The sequence below is a fragment of the Ochlerotatus camptorhynchus genome, unplaced genomic scaffold, assembly GCF_037179485.1.
Source record: "Ochlerotatus camptorhynchus isolate MF236.1 unplaced genomic scaffold, CSIRO-AGI_Acam_v1.1 ptg000568l, whole genome shotgun sequence".
Lineage (NCBI taxonomy): Eukaryota > Metazoa > Arthropoda > Insecta > Diptera > Culicidae > Ochlerotatus > Ochlerotatus camptorhynchus.
Window position 1 is genome coordinate 205,838 of NW_027041049.1, and position 15,350 is coordinate 221,187.

Here is a 15,350-nt window from a genome sequence, read left to right on the forward strand (position 1 = left end):
TCTGTTTCTAGTGTGTTATTAAATATTTTTTTATACGACACTCATCCTCTGAATCCTATCATGTAAGTGTGCGTGTGTGTGTGTGTGCGTGAGTGTCTATATATTCGAAAATGTTTGATGTTTCGCTGAAAAATAGTTTGACAGTTCTAGACCGTTGTTTGGGGCAACGGTTACCTCGATTAACCTTCGTAGGTCATCCTCGATCCAATCAAAATACCACACCAGGAGTCTTTTATTAAAAAAAAATCTTGCTCTCCCCCTTCAAATGTCACTGGCATATCGTATAGCCTGTTAGCCATTCAGAAAAGGAAATTCAATTTCTGTCCAACCGTCGTCGCCTGCTTCAGCCTGGCCTTTGTCTGACAGGCGTCTGTTTTTCATTAGCAACTCTCCTTGTACCTTGCTATATATGGTAAAAAGTAACAACCAAGACCAAGATACATTGAAGCTGTCATTTGCTTCGGAAAGAGCTGTTGAAAGAGGTAACCACACCTTCCTAACGTTCCTCCCATCCGTCCAATTTTATCAGAAACAACAAACTGCAAGACGAGATAAACTACCATAGCCACTACCGTTAACAAAGTTGGCTTAGTGCTGTTTTGCACTAATTAGATTTACGGGTTTCCTTTGCTCTCGGTGCAGAAGTGCATTATCTCGATTGTGCGTTGTTTTCCACTTCCCCCGAAGGAAAGCAGATGTTTAGAGCTTTCCCAGTTTCCTCCCTCCCCTGTTATTGTTTTTACGAGGAAAAAGGGTGTTCTTTACTGCGGGTTAATTTATTCATTGTGTGGAAATGAACTTAGTGCATTGAGTAGGGAAAAAAATGCCAACCAACCAGCAGCAGGCCATGGATAACCGAGGTGGAAACATAACATAGCAGGCCGTGATTTTATCCAATGTTTAGAGGAGAAGGAATTTTCCCATTCACCCTCGGTTAGTAAAATTATCGCTCGTTTCGTTGGTGGGTTGAACATCGGTCCCACGATACGCAAACATTTGCTTTGGATGCGATGAAGTGGCGGCTTTCACAAAACCTTTTTCGAAGCCGATGTGTTTGGTTGGCTAAGATGTCAACATTGTTCGGGTGGATGTGTTCGGTGAAAAGCAGCAACAATATTGACATTTGCAGGGAATTAGACGTGATTGTTTTCGCAGATTTTCCGCACAAATTTGCAAGGCAAATTTTCAAAACTGTTGAAAAATACTCGGAAGGAATTATTGATGATGATATCACTTTTCTCAAGACGTTTTTCTGTGTTTTTGCAAAAAGTTCTACGAAGGCAAGTGTCTAAATAGAATGATTAAAATGAGAAAATACATTTACTCCTTTCAAGAGTTTTGCCATCTTCTTGGAAGGCTATAGATCACTGTCACCGAGCAGCATTTTGCTGAGCTAGCCGAGCTGTTTTAGAAATTTCTGCATGATTCCTTCATTGGCTACTCCTCCCACTTGTACTATGCGGGGGGGACGTGCTGTCATATCAGCCTACTGATCATTTTTGTATGAAATACACTCAAAAAATTTGTCACATAAATTTCACTGGAAAAAAACACGTAACCTTCAGATATTAAAAATTGTCTGTAAAGTATATGACGTTAATAAAATTTATTACAAATCGTATTAAAAGCAGTGTAATACGCTAAATTTATTTTTCGAATTTCTCAATTAGGCAATCAGCGAACAATGTTGTTATCAATATTATTGAGATAATATCCCCAAAGTTGCAAGTGATAGTCAGCTTGCGTAAAGCTATCAGGTACTCATCGATGGTTTCCTCTGGACGATCGTCTCCCTGCTTCCGGCATTTGTAGCGGAAATTTTCGAGAATTTCCAGTGCACAGTGGTACAGAATGCAGATTTAGGTGGAATGATATGTTTTGAGCCTGAAATTGAAACTTTAGACTAAAAGTCTCTTCTACAAAGTTGTTCCTTATAGTTAGGCCCTCATTTTTATGACAATGAATTCTAGGGTGGTTCCTATTATCATTAAAATCAAAAATCTAACTTTTTTGTTTGAATAAATTAAGGTATACATTTTTGGACAAAGTTATAGCTGAGCTAATTTCATGCAACTTTGTTCAGAAGAACTTTTTTGTATCTCTTAAATTGGCCGATTTAGAGCTATTTTCTTGAATTGAGTTAGGGTGGCTCTTGAAAAAACAGGTTTTTTGCTCTATTTTTCTTATTTCGAATTTCTCAGCAAAGGAGTCTTCAAATAACTTTTAGATCTTAAGAAGGCGCAAATTTTTGATGCACAAAGCTTATCAATATCTTTCGCCGATCAAGAGTTATTGACGTTTGTATACTAAAAATGTACACTTTTAAAATGTTAATATCTCTTGTTGGGGCAAACAAAAAAAAAAGTTTTTTTGCAGCATTTGAAAGGGCGTATGTTATTCTCAATAATATGAAAAAATTGGAGGTATGTTATTTTTTAAACTCGTATAAAATCAATTTGAATTTATTCATATTTTTTACTATAGTTGAGTATATCTTTTTTATTAGAAGAGATACAGGCAACAAATTCCGCTATAAAACATTCGTCTTAAAGAGTTTTAAAAGTCTCTAGAAGAAAACATTCATGAGAATTTTCAAATAAAAAAGTTATTGCTAAAAATACTATTTTTTTCAGGAACACCCTAAGTCAACTCCGAAAAATTACTCTAAAATGAGAACGTTAAGAGATAGAAAAAATTTTTCTTCAACGAAGTTGCTTGCAAGTAACTTATCTACAACTTTGTTTGACCACACATGTTTATATTTTGTAGAACAAAAAAGTTAGTTTTAAAAATTCCCTAATTTGAGGACCACCCTGACGTTTGCAAACACCAAAAGAAGGGAATTTTTAAGAACAAAAACTTCTTCGAAGACACTAAATGTCCAAATATTGAAACAAATGTACTAGCACATTTTATATAAATTTGTCATTAGAGTGGTCCTATGAAATCCATCTTTTGCCAATAACTTTTTTATTTGAAATTTATCATGAAAGTCATCTTCTAAAAACTTTTAGAACTCTTTAAGACGAATGTTTTATAGCTGAATTTGTTGCCTGTATCTCTTCTAATAAAAAGATATACTCAAATATAGTAAAAAATATGAATAAATTCAATTCAATTTTATACGAGTTTAAAAAATAACATACCTCCAATTTTTTCATATTATTGAGAATAACATACGCCCTTTCTAATGCTGCAAAAAAAAACTTTTTTTGTTTTTGTTTGCCCCAACAAGAGATATTAACATTTGAAAAGTGCATATTTTTAGTATAAAAACGTCAATAACTCTTGATCGGCGAAAGATATTGACAAGCTTTGTGCATCAAAAATTTGCGCCTTCTTAAGATCTAAAAGTTATCTGAAGACACCTTTGCTGAGAAATTAGAAATAAGAAAAATAGAGCAAAAAACTGTTTTTTTAAGAGTCACCCTAACTCAATTCAAAAAATAGCTCTAAATCAACCAATTTAAGAGATACAAAAAAGTTTTTTTTCAACAAAGTTGCTTGAAATTAGCTCAGCTATAACTTTGTTGAAGAATGTATACCTTAATTTATTCAAGCAAAAAAGTTAGATTTTTGATTTTAATGATAATAGGAACCACCCTAGAATTCATTGTCATAAAAATGAGGGCCTAACTATAAGGAACAACTTTGTAAAAGAGACTTTTAGTCTAAAGTTTCAATTTCAGGCTCAAAACATATCATTCCACCTAAATCTGCATTCTGGACCACTGTGCAGTGGCTCTGGATTGAAATGAGTCTCCAACACGCCCACAATGTCATCGTACGTCTTCGTCTGCGGTTTCTCAGGTGCAAGCTTATTGCAAACAGTATCGTAGGTCTCACCTCCCATGAAGTGAAGTAGCATGTAGAGTTTCGTCTCCTCCCGTACCCCAAACCACACAAATGCACCTTCCAGCCTTTCGACCCACCGGGAACATTTCATTCGGTGCCGATCGAATGCATCGATTGTGAACGACGATTGCATCGCCGGAGCAAGAACAGCAGGCACATTCACAGGAACAACGGGAACCGGTGGATTCAGATTCGGATTCGGATTCGGCGGAATTGGATCCGCTTGCATCATCCTCGGTCGCCAACTGTTGTAACGGTGGCCAAGAAAAGGTTTTTCAGGAGGATTTCACTAATTAAAACCGGACAAGAACTATGGCGTGTTCGACTTACGTGTTTATTTAATAACAACTTTTTAATGAACAAACTTCTCTTCTTTCTCTGCTCGCTCTATCTAACCATCAAGGAGCATACCAATCGCAGAGACGATCGGGCAGAATCATTCGTTCTTCGAGAAGATTGAATTTGTGAAGATTCAAATATGTAATTGCATACTTTCAAGGCAGGAAGAGCTGTCATACCTTGGTTAAATAACTTTGACATATTTCCTTATTTTTACCTGTAGTTAAATTACTTTGCTTTTACTTACGGCAGCTGCCAACACTTCCCCCGAGCAGAGAAAGAAGAGAAGTTTGTTCATTAAAAAGTAGAAGGGTCTGTGCCTAGGGGCACGAACGGAAGCTTGACGTAGGACCGCTAGTGGACGGAATAAATGTGAAGAGCATTTAATTCTTTTAATTGATCAATTATCTATTATCTCAACTCTTTCCGTTTTTGAATTGTAGGCGTACCAAATTTGTAGTATTTTTTTTCAAAGAGAAAATTGATTAAGAGAATCAATCAAAATCACCCCTTGCACCCCTGCTTCCAAGTTTGGTTTCAAGATTACAACTCTGGAGAGCATTATGTGTGGTCGTTGGGGGCTTGTGGTTCTGAATATGGACAAACAAGCACAGATAAATTCTATTCCAACTCTTTACTGATGTAAGCTTGATGGCCCTGAAAAGGGCCGTTTTATTGAAGTGTAGGTGACAGCATCACGGACCTCATTTTCCAGGAACACCTTCAGCACACCTCGTAGATCAGACCCGAGATACGTTTGACACCACCACGGTGAGCCAGACGATCGATGGCGGTTATCTCGAAGAACTTTGCGATGACGCTTGGCGCCTCCTTTACCAGACCTTTTCCTCCTTTGCCACGACCATTCAATTGTTGTTTGTTAGGTGTGAAGGAGTGGACTAGCCACCACTTTCCTACTGCTGCTATTGCTGTTCACGACGCCGTCCGAAGCGAAAATGAGCTAATGCCTTTTTTGATTTTAAATGATCTTTATTTCTTGTGATTGTGTGGTTTACATGTATGAATTTTCAAGTGACACAGATGCGTCTTTTCAACTTTAGTACATTTGACATTTTAATTATTAATTACAGTTCCTAGTCCTATCAGGCCTGTTTTAGAGAATGACCACCTTGGTGGGATTGGTTTGTTTTAAATTGAAAAAGAAAACTACTTATAACTACTATTTACAACTACAACTACTATATACACCTAACTTACTATATACAAATTGTTTATCAAAGAATGTTCTGATAAATTACATTTTTGTGCAAATTGAGTCTTAATTTCGTTAATTTTTGAATCTATTTTGGCAATGCCTGCCTCTTCATGTAAATCTGTTATTCTAGTGTCGAAAGGACGATCAAGAACCATCCTCAGCACTCTATTCTGAGCGACCTGGATTTTGTTCCTGTGAGTCTGTGCACATGATTCCCACACCGGAGCTGCGTAGAGGATCGCAGGTGCTACGATTTGTTTGTAGACAGCCAGTTTGTTCACCCTTGAGAGGCGGGATCTACGGCAAATCAGCGGAAACAGACACCTAACCAAGGTAGAACACTTGACTACAGTTTTCTCTACATGCGAACGGAAGAGGAGCTTTTCATCGAACAACATCCCGAGATAGGTTACTTCGGCGGACCACTCAACCCTTGTGCCATCCATGATTGTCGATGGAGGAACATGATCGCTTGTGTTTTGGAGACATTGATTTTAATTTTCCACGTGGTGGCATAATCAGCAAAGGCGTTAAGGCATCGTTGAAGTTTGTGTGTTATTTCGCGAGGCATCCTTCCTTTGACGGCTATTGCGGTATCATCTGCGAACAGGAAGAACACGCAACCGTCTCCAAGGGGAGGAATGTCGGAAGTATAAATGCTGTAAAGCAACGGGCCCAGTAGACTGCCTTGCGGCACTCCTGCTGGGATGGAAAACGTGTCTGAAAGACAACCATTCAACGATACCTTAAACGACCTTTGCTGAAGGTAGTTACGGGTGATTTTAACCAGATGTAATGGAAAGTTGAAGTTACAAAGCTTGTATACAAGCCCATTGTGCCAGACATTATCAAACGCTTTCTCAACGTCTAACAAGGCCATGACTGTGGACTTGGATACAGCTTTGTTACTTCGGATGTTATTCATCTACCGCACTAGCTGGTGATTGGTGGAGTGCCCCTTTCTGAACCCAAACTGTTCAGGAAGGAGTATGTTATTTTCCTCGACAAACTTGAGCAAACGATTGAGAATGAGTTTCTCGAACAATTTGTTCAGCGCTGAAAGGAGGCTGATTGGTCTGTAGCTTGAAGACAATGTTGGATCCTTACCGGGCTTGCGGATTGGTATGATTTTTGCTACTTTCCAGATGCTTGGAAAGTAGTGCAGTTCCAAACATCTGTTGAAGATAGTGGTTAGAAGAGACTGCACTTTCATGCTGAGTCTCTTCAAGATCAAGTTGAATATACCGTCAAACCTGGGAGCCTTCATGTTCTTGGTGCATTTCAGCGCTGAGCAAATCTGTTGTACTGTAATCATATCCGCCGGAGGCACGACACAAGGGGAGGCATCTAGGTTTTGAACGCATAGCGCAACCTGATCTTCGAGCGGACTTTGGATAGTCGAGCCAAGCAAATGCGATGAAGCGACATGCTTGCCGATCGCATTTGCTTTCTCCTGTGGGGTGATTAAAAGCCGATCGTCATCATTTTCGACTCTGAGAGGTGGAACGGGTTTGGGATGAGTTTTCAGGACCTTGGCTACCTTCCAGAATGGTCTGGAGCGGTCGTCCAGATTCTGGACAACACGCCCGAAACTTTCATTTCGGAGTGAGTCCATTCTGGAAGCAATCTGCCTGTTCAGATCGGCCATTTCACGTTTTTTGGCCAGGTCTCCAGTCCTCTGAAACTGGCGTCTACGCACATTTCTCAATCGAATCAATAATTGGGTGTGGGAATCAATAACAACAAACTTACCCCTCACAGAAACTCGTCGAACGCATGTCTCGTAAGCCTCGGATATGGCCTGTTGGAGTCCTTCCAACGCCCGGTCGATGTCATCTACGGTGTCGATCAGTGGATTTTCATCGATGTTGCTGTCCACCATTCGACCGTACTGCACCCAGTTGACATGGTGGTAGTCTTTACGCAGGCAGCTTCTAGCAGGAACCACGTTGACACCGACTTCAGTCACCACCGGTTGGTGGTCGGAGCTGAGATCGTTGTCCGCCTCCGGCTTGGATAGTCCGATGTTCGACAGCGTGGAGGGATTTCCCGTCCGAGAGATGAAAGTTGGTTCGTCCGGAAATTGCACAGTGTACAGTCCATGTTGTGCGTGGTCGAACAATAGACATGCGTTCCGGTTCCGCTGGTAGTTCCGCCAAGCTTCATGGCGGGCGTTCAGGTCGCCCCCAACGATGAATCGGGAGCTAGTACGAGTGATGGCGGTCAGGTCGTTCTTGAATTGGATGTCTAGGCCGTTGCTTGTGGTACACTGACGTGGGCAGTAAACTGCTATAAACCGGACGTTTCCAGTTGGTGTTTCCACCTCCACACTAATGGCTTCGATGATAGAAGTGCGGATGTGGGCAGAGTGCAAAACTTGATTCCCTTTCTGACGATGACCGCTACACCCCCCCCCCCCCCTGGAGCTGGTGCGATCAAGCCGGATAATGTTGTGGTCAGGCAACCAGAAGCTGTCACCGGACTTTAGGTGGGCTTCCGTTAGAAGACTCAAGTCGATGCTATGCTTGCGGAGGAAGTCGGCAAGCTCAATCTGTTTAGCTCTTACAGAGCAAGCGTTCCAGGTAGCGATGGTTAGCGGTTTAGACACCATATTGGATGATGAACTTACCGAGCACTTGGATCTGTTCGGGCTTATTGCGGCACTTACGTAGAGCACCGGTCATGTTGATAAAAATCTCCATAAGTTCATCTGCTGAGAACAGATCTGGATTATTTGTTTGAGCTGTTGGTTGCCTCCAGAATCCCGGGGGGGGGGGATGGAGAGCTTTGTCCAGCAGAAGATCCAGACGTTTCTTGAGGGGGCGCGGATCGCACCCTGGGATTCGCTTGTCCATGAAGAGGTGGAAAGTCCTCCGTCCTGAAAGCCGGGGCCTTATCCTTCCTTCGTGCTGGTTGATTGTTGGTGGACGCTTGATTTCGGATGCGCTTGAAATCCTCGCGTTTAGGGCACTGCTTGTTGGATCCTTGGTGAGCACCAACACAGTTGGCGCATTTGGACGCCACAGCTTCATCCGCAGCACATTCGGAGGTGGCATGGTCTTGAGCGCAATTTCCGCAGCGTGGCTTAATGTTGCAGTTGCGGGTACCGTGTCCGAAGTTCAGACACCGCTGGCACTGAGTCACATCGCGATGGCCGCCACGGTATGGCTCCCAGCGAACGATGATGGAATTGATGGACCGGATGGCTTTCAGTTCATTGAGCGTCACCGTTCCCTTCTGGAAGTGTACCAGGAAAAGGCTATCCGGGTACGCCTTCACATTCTCGTCTCTTCGTGTTATTCGGTACACGGCACTTGGGACCAGCTTGTACCTGTCCCTGATTTCATGTTCGATAAACTTCGGGTCGAAATTTGGTAGGCCCCTGATGACGACCTTGAATGGTTTTTCACCGGGGATGTCGTGGGTGAAGAATTCCACCTTGGAAGTCCTCAGGTGGGCGATGACCAAGTCATGCTCCGCTTTGGTACGGAGCACCACCTTGGTGCCGACTCTGCCCAATTTGAATTCGGCTTTAACGCCCAGCGTCGCCAGATCCGCGATGAGCTCGTTGAGATGGGCATTTTTCACCACCAGCGGAGGTAGCTTCACTCTTGCCGCGCTCATGTCAGCAGCATTTTCTTTATCGGCAGCGTCACCGAAATCTCCGTTCGTCGCAGAGGCATCGTCTCGACCAATCGTGCCATCAGACTGGCCTCGGTTCTTCTTCCTTTTCTTGCTGCGTTTTTCCAACACAGCCGGCTGGATATTCCCATCCATGGGGAGAACAGCAAACCTGTTCGAGGTAGGCACACCGGAGCTTCCTTCACCGGAGTTCTGAACCTTCGCCGGGCTTCGCGACCGATGCTTCCCCATTACGGGGCACACACACACGCACGACAAACCGCGAAAGAGAGAGCGCGAACAATATCGCCACGAACTTTTCAAACAACTCGAGAGAGCGAGCTAACACCGAACTGAACTGCTTGACGATCAAGCAGAGAATGGTGATGAGCTAATGCCATACAGCAGCGCTCTTTTATATCTTTTCAGGTTAAAGCAGAATGATGTGCAACCAAGTGGTATAAAAGCTACAAAGACTCCTCCCATTATGAGTAGTGTGCTATCAAGTAGCGACACTGGCTCTTTTCCTTTTGCGTACACGGCGAATGAGAACGACCCAAATTTGAGTTTAGTTCACTCATAATCGCCAAAAGTGCAGGAACTCAGCGATGAGTAAATTTGTCTCATGGTTTCTTGTGGAAATCCTAAAAATCTACCAGAAAATGAGGAAATTGACGAAAATTTTATTCAGTCTCGGAGTAGAACCAACTGACTCAGTGAATTCAATCTTTACTTTTCTCAAATTCAGGATTTTTTCCCTGGAAAATCCTGGGAAAACATGAGGCAAATTTACTCATCGCGGAGTTCGTGTACTTTATTTCTTATTTCTGAGATAACTAAACTCAAATTTGGGTCGATCTCATTCGCCGTGATATCACCTTGAAAGATATCGGCGCCGGTGGTTAGCGTGATTACCTCTCACCCCAGCAGGCCTGGGTCCAATCTCAGTCGGCGCCACCGGCATGTTCTAAGGCATAACATCTCTGATCACGCCTTCCTTCGGGATGTAAAGCCGTTGGTCCCCTGTTGAGTCGATGGGTCGATTTGTAGGGTCCAGGTATGAGAGCTGCCTCCCTGGCGTCGGTAGCATTGGAGCTCAGTACGGAAAACAAATCTCGCGTCACTTTTCAATACGTCCTATCTACATTGATCGATTCTCTTCATCGACACTCTCTCTCGTAAATAACTCGGTTTCACAAATGTTTCCAGCCGTCTTCGTCCAATTAGAAGCTAGATTAATGCTTCTTCCATCGAAAATATCCGGCCGTGGCGATTCAAAGTTGATCAAGGTTGATCAAAATAATTTGTACCCCTGCTTCCAGTTTGATTACATGAGCATTTTGTTTGATCGTTGGTTCTGAATATGGACAAACAGGCAGATGAATTCTATTCCTACTCTTTACTGTAATAAGCTTGGTGGCCCTGAAAAGAGCCGTTTTGTTGCCAAAGTTGGTGATGATTTAACCTCCGAAGCCAAGTGCGTCTTTGTCACTTCAAAACGTAGATGACATCCATGGCCGCTTACGCTTGGCGTGTTTAGTGTAGGTGACAGCATCAGGGATCTCATTGTTCAGGAACATCTTCAGCACACCCCGTAAATCAGACCGGAGATACGTCAGACACCGCCACGGTGAGCCAGACGACGGATGGTGGTTATCTCGAAGAATTTGCGTTTGGTTCTGAATATGGCGATGAGTGTGCAAAATATTACGCAATTCCATCCTCCCTATTCGCACGCGTCCGAGGATCGGAGGCGAATGCCACTTCGACTTGTTTCGTCTACTTACTACTCTCTGACGACTGTGCTGGGGAAGCAGCATATGCATGTAGGCAATTCGTGGATTTGTTAGTTAATTCGACGCTTTTGGACAATACTGGACATTTACCAGTCTTTCAATAGTTTCTTGTTAAAAATCAACATTCGGAAGCATTGTTATCGATGCGTAGCCATATTGGTGATCGATAGGTTATAAAAATTATTGAAATTGGACCAGGGGCAGCTAAGGTATTAACGATCAAAATCTTTCTTAATATGTTACATGTTCCATTTTCGGTTTTCACAAAGTGTACCCCATATAGAAATCAAAGACGTAGTCCTACGTCAAAAGTTGTTATTAAATAAACACGTAATTCGAACACGCCATAGTTCTTTTCCGGTTTTAATTAGTGAAATCCTCCCGAAAAACCTTTTCTTGGCCACCGTTACAACAGCTTGACAATCGTGGAATGCACAAAAAACAAACACGTTGCTATGTCACCAAGTATTGGATATTAAGCAACTCGAGTTAACCAGAGTTACTCAAAATTTACTCCAATATTATACATTATCAAAAGCTGTCTCACCCCTAGTCGATTTTATCTCAGTCTGGTAGCTCACTCTATGCTTTGCCAAAAACGATTCACGAACTATGCTGTTGACCTCTTCCGTTAAGTTTTGCATATCCTTATTTTTTTGTTAAATTAATTAATCTGCAATGTACGCCATTTTGGTTTGATTCTTTTACGTATTTTCAACTGATTCTGGACCTTTTTGAGAATTTCAAGATGATTGTTGAATATTTTTAATACTAGTTGAATGAATTTACCACAATAACAAGGCGCGACACCAGGCCAATATAGTTTAGGGAAACATTGGTTTCTAATAAAAAGTAATACACACCGAATGCGTTTGGTAGCCATCTTGAAAATTGATTTCAAAATTCCATAACGAAAAATGCCAAGAGATTTCGTAGTCACACCCCTTCGAAAATTAACGCGTGCTTTTTTTCAAAGTGCACGCTAAAAAGAAATGCACTAAATTTGAGTTGACCACTTTTTGAGTGTTCCAAACCACGTCCAAATCCAGCTACTTTCTGATTGTTCCAGTGCCCATTGTCCACCCTCTCCTTCAATGATCGTTCGGCCCGTCAAAAATGGACCATCCGGATCATACAGCAAATAACTTTATTAATCTCATACTGTAAAAAAAAGCTCATTTCTTCAACTTCCATTATTCCTTCACTCTGGTTGTCCACTTTTGATGATTAGCAATCTAGTTACGTACCTGTTTGCAACAACAACAAAACTTCCACAACGCAACCAACACCAGCAATCCTCCATCCACGAAGCGCTCCACAGTAGCGGAGAAACTCGTTATCACATCCTGGTACACCACTTCAAACTGCATCCGTTCTATCCTCTCGCCCTCCTCCAGCTCCTTCTTTTGAACGCAACCATTTCCAGCTTGTTCCATAAACGGTGCACAACAAAAACTGCAACCTCCTTGAATAATGCATCTCTTGAGCAGGATTTCCGCGTGCGCGCACTTTCCGCATGTTCTCCCAACTTTGTTTGCCATTCAAGATCCAAGTAACTTGCCTTTTTTTACCGGTTACCATAACTTCGATATTACTACGACTGCTACGATGATGATGATGATGATGAACTGCAACGATGATGTGCCCCGGCGAAAGCGAAACAATACAATTTATTCAAATTTGATGAATGTTTCATACTTTGCCATTTTTCATGTTTTCTCTCTCTCTCTCTCTTTTCTTATCTCTTTTCTCTTCTCGATTGGTTTTATTTTTATTATATCCCATCGTCTCGAATGACTGTAACTACATCAATCTGTGTGGCTGTGTTTGTGTGTGTCTGTGTGTGTACATTGCACGTGTTGCTACTGCCGTGGCCTTTTCACTCAACACTGCCATTTGCATTCACGATCACGACCTTCATCTCGGGGGAAAATTGAATTCGAACGGGAACAAAAATGCTGACGTTGTACAAAAAAAATACTCACCACGTGCACGGGATTGTCGATTAATCACATTTGACAACTGCACGCAAACACACGCCCACACTATAACACTCTCACACACACACATGCACAACAAAAACAATGACAAAAGGTGTTGCAAAATCGAGGAGTTTTCCAAACGAACAAGCTCGTCGGATCGTTCAAGCTGGACGTGGCAACGCTTTGGCATCAGAAAGGTAAGAAAGCAAAAATCTGTCGTCTTGACTGATCCCTCCGAGGGAGATAGACGAACTTGAATACCTCTAGTAGGCACTGCTTGCGTTTTGTTTGTTGATCCTTTTTTGCACAATTTCCACACTGAAGAAAACAGAAAAATGTCCCTTTTGTTTGTGTTTCCAATGACAATGTTGTCAAAAGTTTCTTTCCAGGCATCAGGAAAACAAATGCAACGCTTGTATACCAGCTATTTTGACACACGGTTGCTGCGATTGTGATAATCTTTTCCGCCTACTCGTCTAGGTTTCGTTCCTGGTGGTTTTTTTTCGGCTGCCTTTGTTTGTTCGTGAACAACCTGGCGTTCCACATTAGAAACGGCTCGTGTAGCATATGCATAACTCGGTCCTCATCGCGTGGCATGTTTACAGCAACAGCCAACCCACCCCAACCCCATCGTGCGAGATTTCGTCAGAACGGGGTTGGCGGAAAGGGGGAAACTTCGCCTCGCTTGCTTTGTCTGTTGCCTCCTTGTTTCTTTCCTCAGTCTGCGTGCGAGCGTTGATGGCTGGTGGAAAAGCACGCGATGAAGCTTCCAGAGGCGACTGGCTGTAGGTAGGGGAAAACAGTCCAAAATGCACCCCGGGGCGAAACGCCCGATGCGAATTTTCATATCAATCCCGATTTTAATTCATAGATTTGACAAGCCACAATGCTAGTTTTGTACTTAAAATTAAGAGTGGAATAGTTATGAGAAGCCAAATCAGGTGTTTAGCCCGGGGTGCATTTGTCCCCTGTTCTACCCCTACCTGTTGCCATTTGCCTCAACTAGTGGATATGTCTGAAGGATGGGTGGTTTCAACAGGTAAATACCATATTGAGTGTTCGTTCTCGGTCGGGTTTATTTCATTGCTTGCGTCGTCTTGTTATCGTTCGCTGGATGGGTGATGATGGGATTTCAGAGCGTTTTTGGGGGGATTTGATGGTGGGGTGGAATGTTATTGGAGTTTATTTTTACTACTACTGGTGCCGTTCATGGATAGAGGAACGGAATTTTCCGTCTCCAACGAGCAGTCGATTGAACTTGAGGCTCCTGTGGTTGATTTTATCTGAACAAGCGAATTTGGAGAAAAATAGAAATTACATATGTTCGCGAATGACAACTGAGATAACGGTTTCCATGGAGACGCGCGGTATGTCATGTGTCATGAATCCTCCTGACTTCAATTTTTACGAAGGAGCAAATACATTTTACCAGTTTTTTCTTGAAATGAAACATAACGCATAACTAAATGCGACTGATTTCAAGTGCCAATAATAGAACAGTTCCGGAGTGATTTGAGATTTGGGCGTAATTGTATTTGTAAACAAACACGTCAATCACCGATTTCTCGCGAATAAAAGCTCAATTTTGAAAACTAATAACACTATGAGCTAGAGGTATGATTCCTCTATCATTAGGTATAGTTTGTTTATAAGATCGAGCTTTAATTCACGAGAAATCAGCGATTGACCTGTTTGTTTACAAATACAATTACGCCCAAATCTCAAATCACTCCGGAGCTGTCAAACACGCAGTTTTAATGGAAAGGCCGCCGAATAGAAACAGGTTGCCGCCGACAATACAAGCTGAACAATGCCTTAAGGCCCAAGCGCAATGATGGCGGAAGCGGAACGGCAACGGCAGCGGAAAAGCCCGATCTGAGTAAGCCTACTTGTCGGATTGAAAACAAGTTAGAATCAAATCGACTTCGGTTAGGCATCTTGATGTCATTAGTGACAACTGTCAAACTTTCGGTTTCCGTTCCGCTTCCGCCCACATTGCGTTTGGGCCTTTAGGTCCAAAAGTAACATTGTCAGATTCTTTTCGTCTACTTTTTATTTGCAGCCTCACGGCCATGTTAAGATGAAAGAACTATTAAACGCTGTACAGACTGGAGAGTTATAACATGTTATAACGATTGTCAAATAATTGCAACACAGAAACCACCATCAAGATAGCGCTATAACATGTTATAACTCTGTAGTCTGAACGTACTATTAGCTAAGTACCCAAATTATTGACGAAAGAAAAAGTAAATGAAGAGAATCGATCAATGTTACTTAGGACCTAATGCATTGTTCAGCTTGAATAGTCGCTCTATCCTGTACGGAGATGAAAATCTACAAATTAAGTACATTTCCCTAAATTCTCGGGTTCATTTAACACCAGCAAAAAAAAAATTACTCTTAAGTCTATTCTATCCTAAACAAGGGGTGGTCACTCTAAACACTTATATTGCGCCAACATTTTTCTCAGTGTGCCTCAAGTGTACCGCGCTGTACTAAGAATGCCATGTCAACGAACTGATTTTTTTTTGTGAATAA

At 42.1% G+C, this 15,350-nt stretch overlaps 1 protein-coding gene across 2 annotated transcripts in view; it reads left to right on the forward strand.

Moving 5' to 3' along the window:
* The window catches only part of LOC135713553 (otoferlin-like), a 144,613-nt gene that overhangs the window by 108,331 nt on the left and 20,932 nt on the right, over positions 1-15,350 (forward strand). The window contains exon 9 of one of the 2 annotated variants that reach the window (XM_065236677.1): positions 12,922-13,006. The exons of the other annotated variant lie outside the window; for it this stretch is intronic. Within the exon in view, the coding sequence (XP_065092749.1) occupies positions 12,922-13,006 (85 nt within the window). The remainder of the gene's footprint in view (positions 1-12,921; positions 13,007-15,350) is intronic. 2 annotated transcript variants of the gene reach the window in all.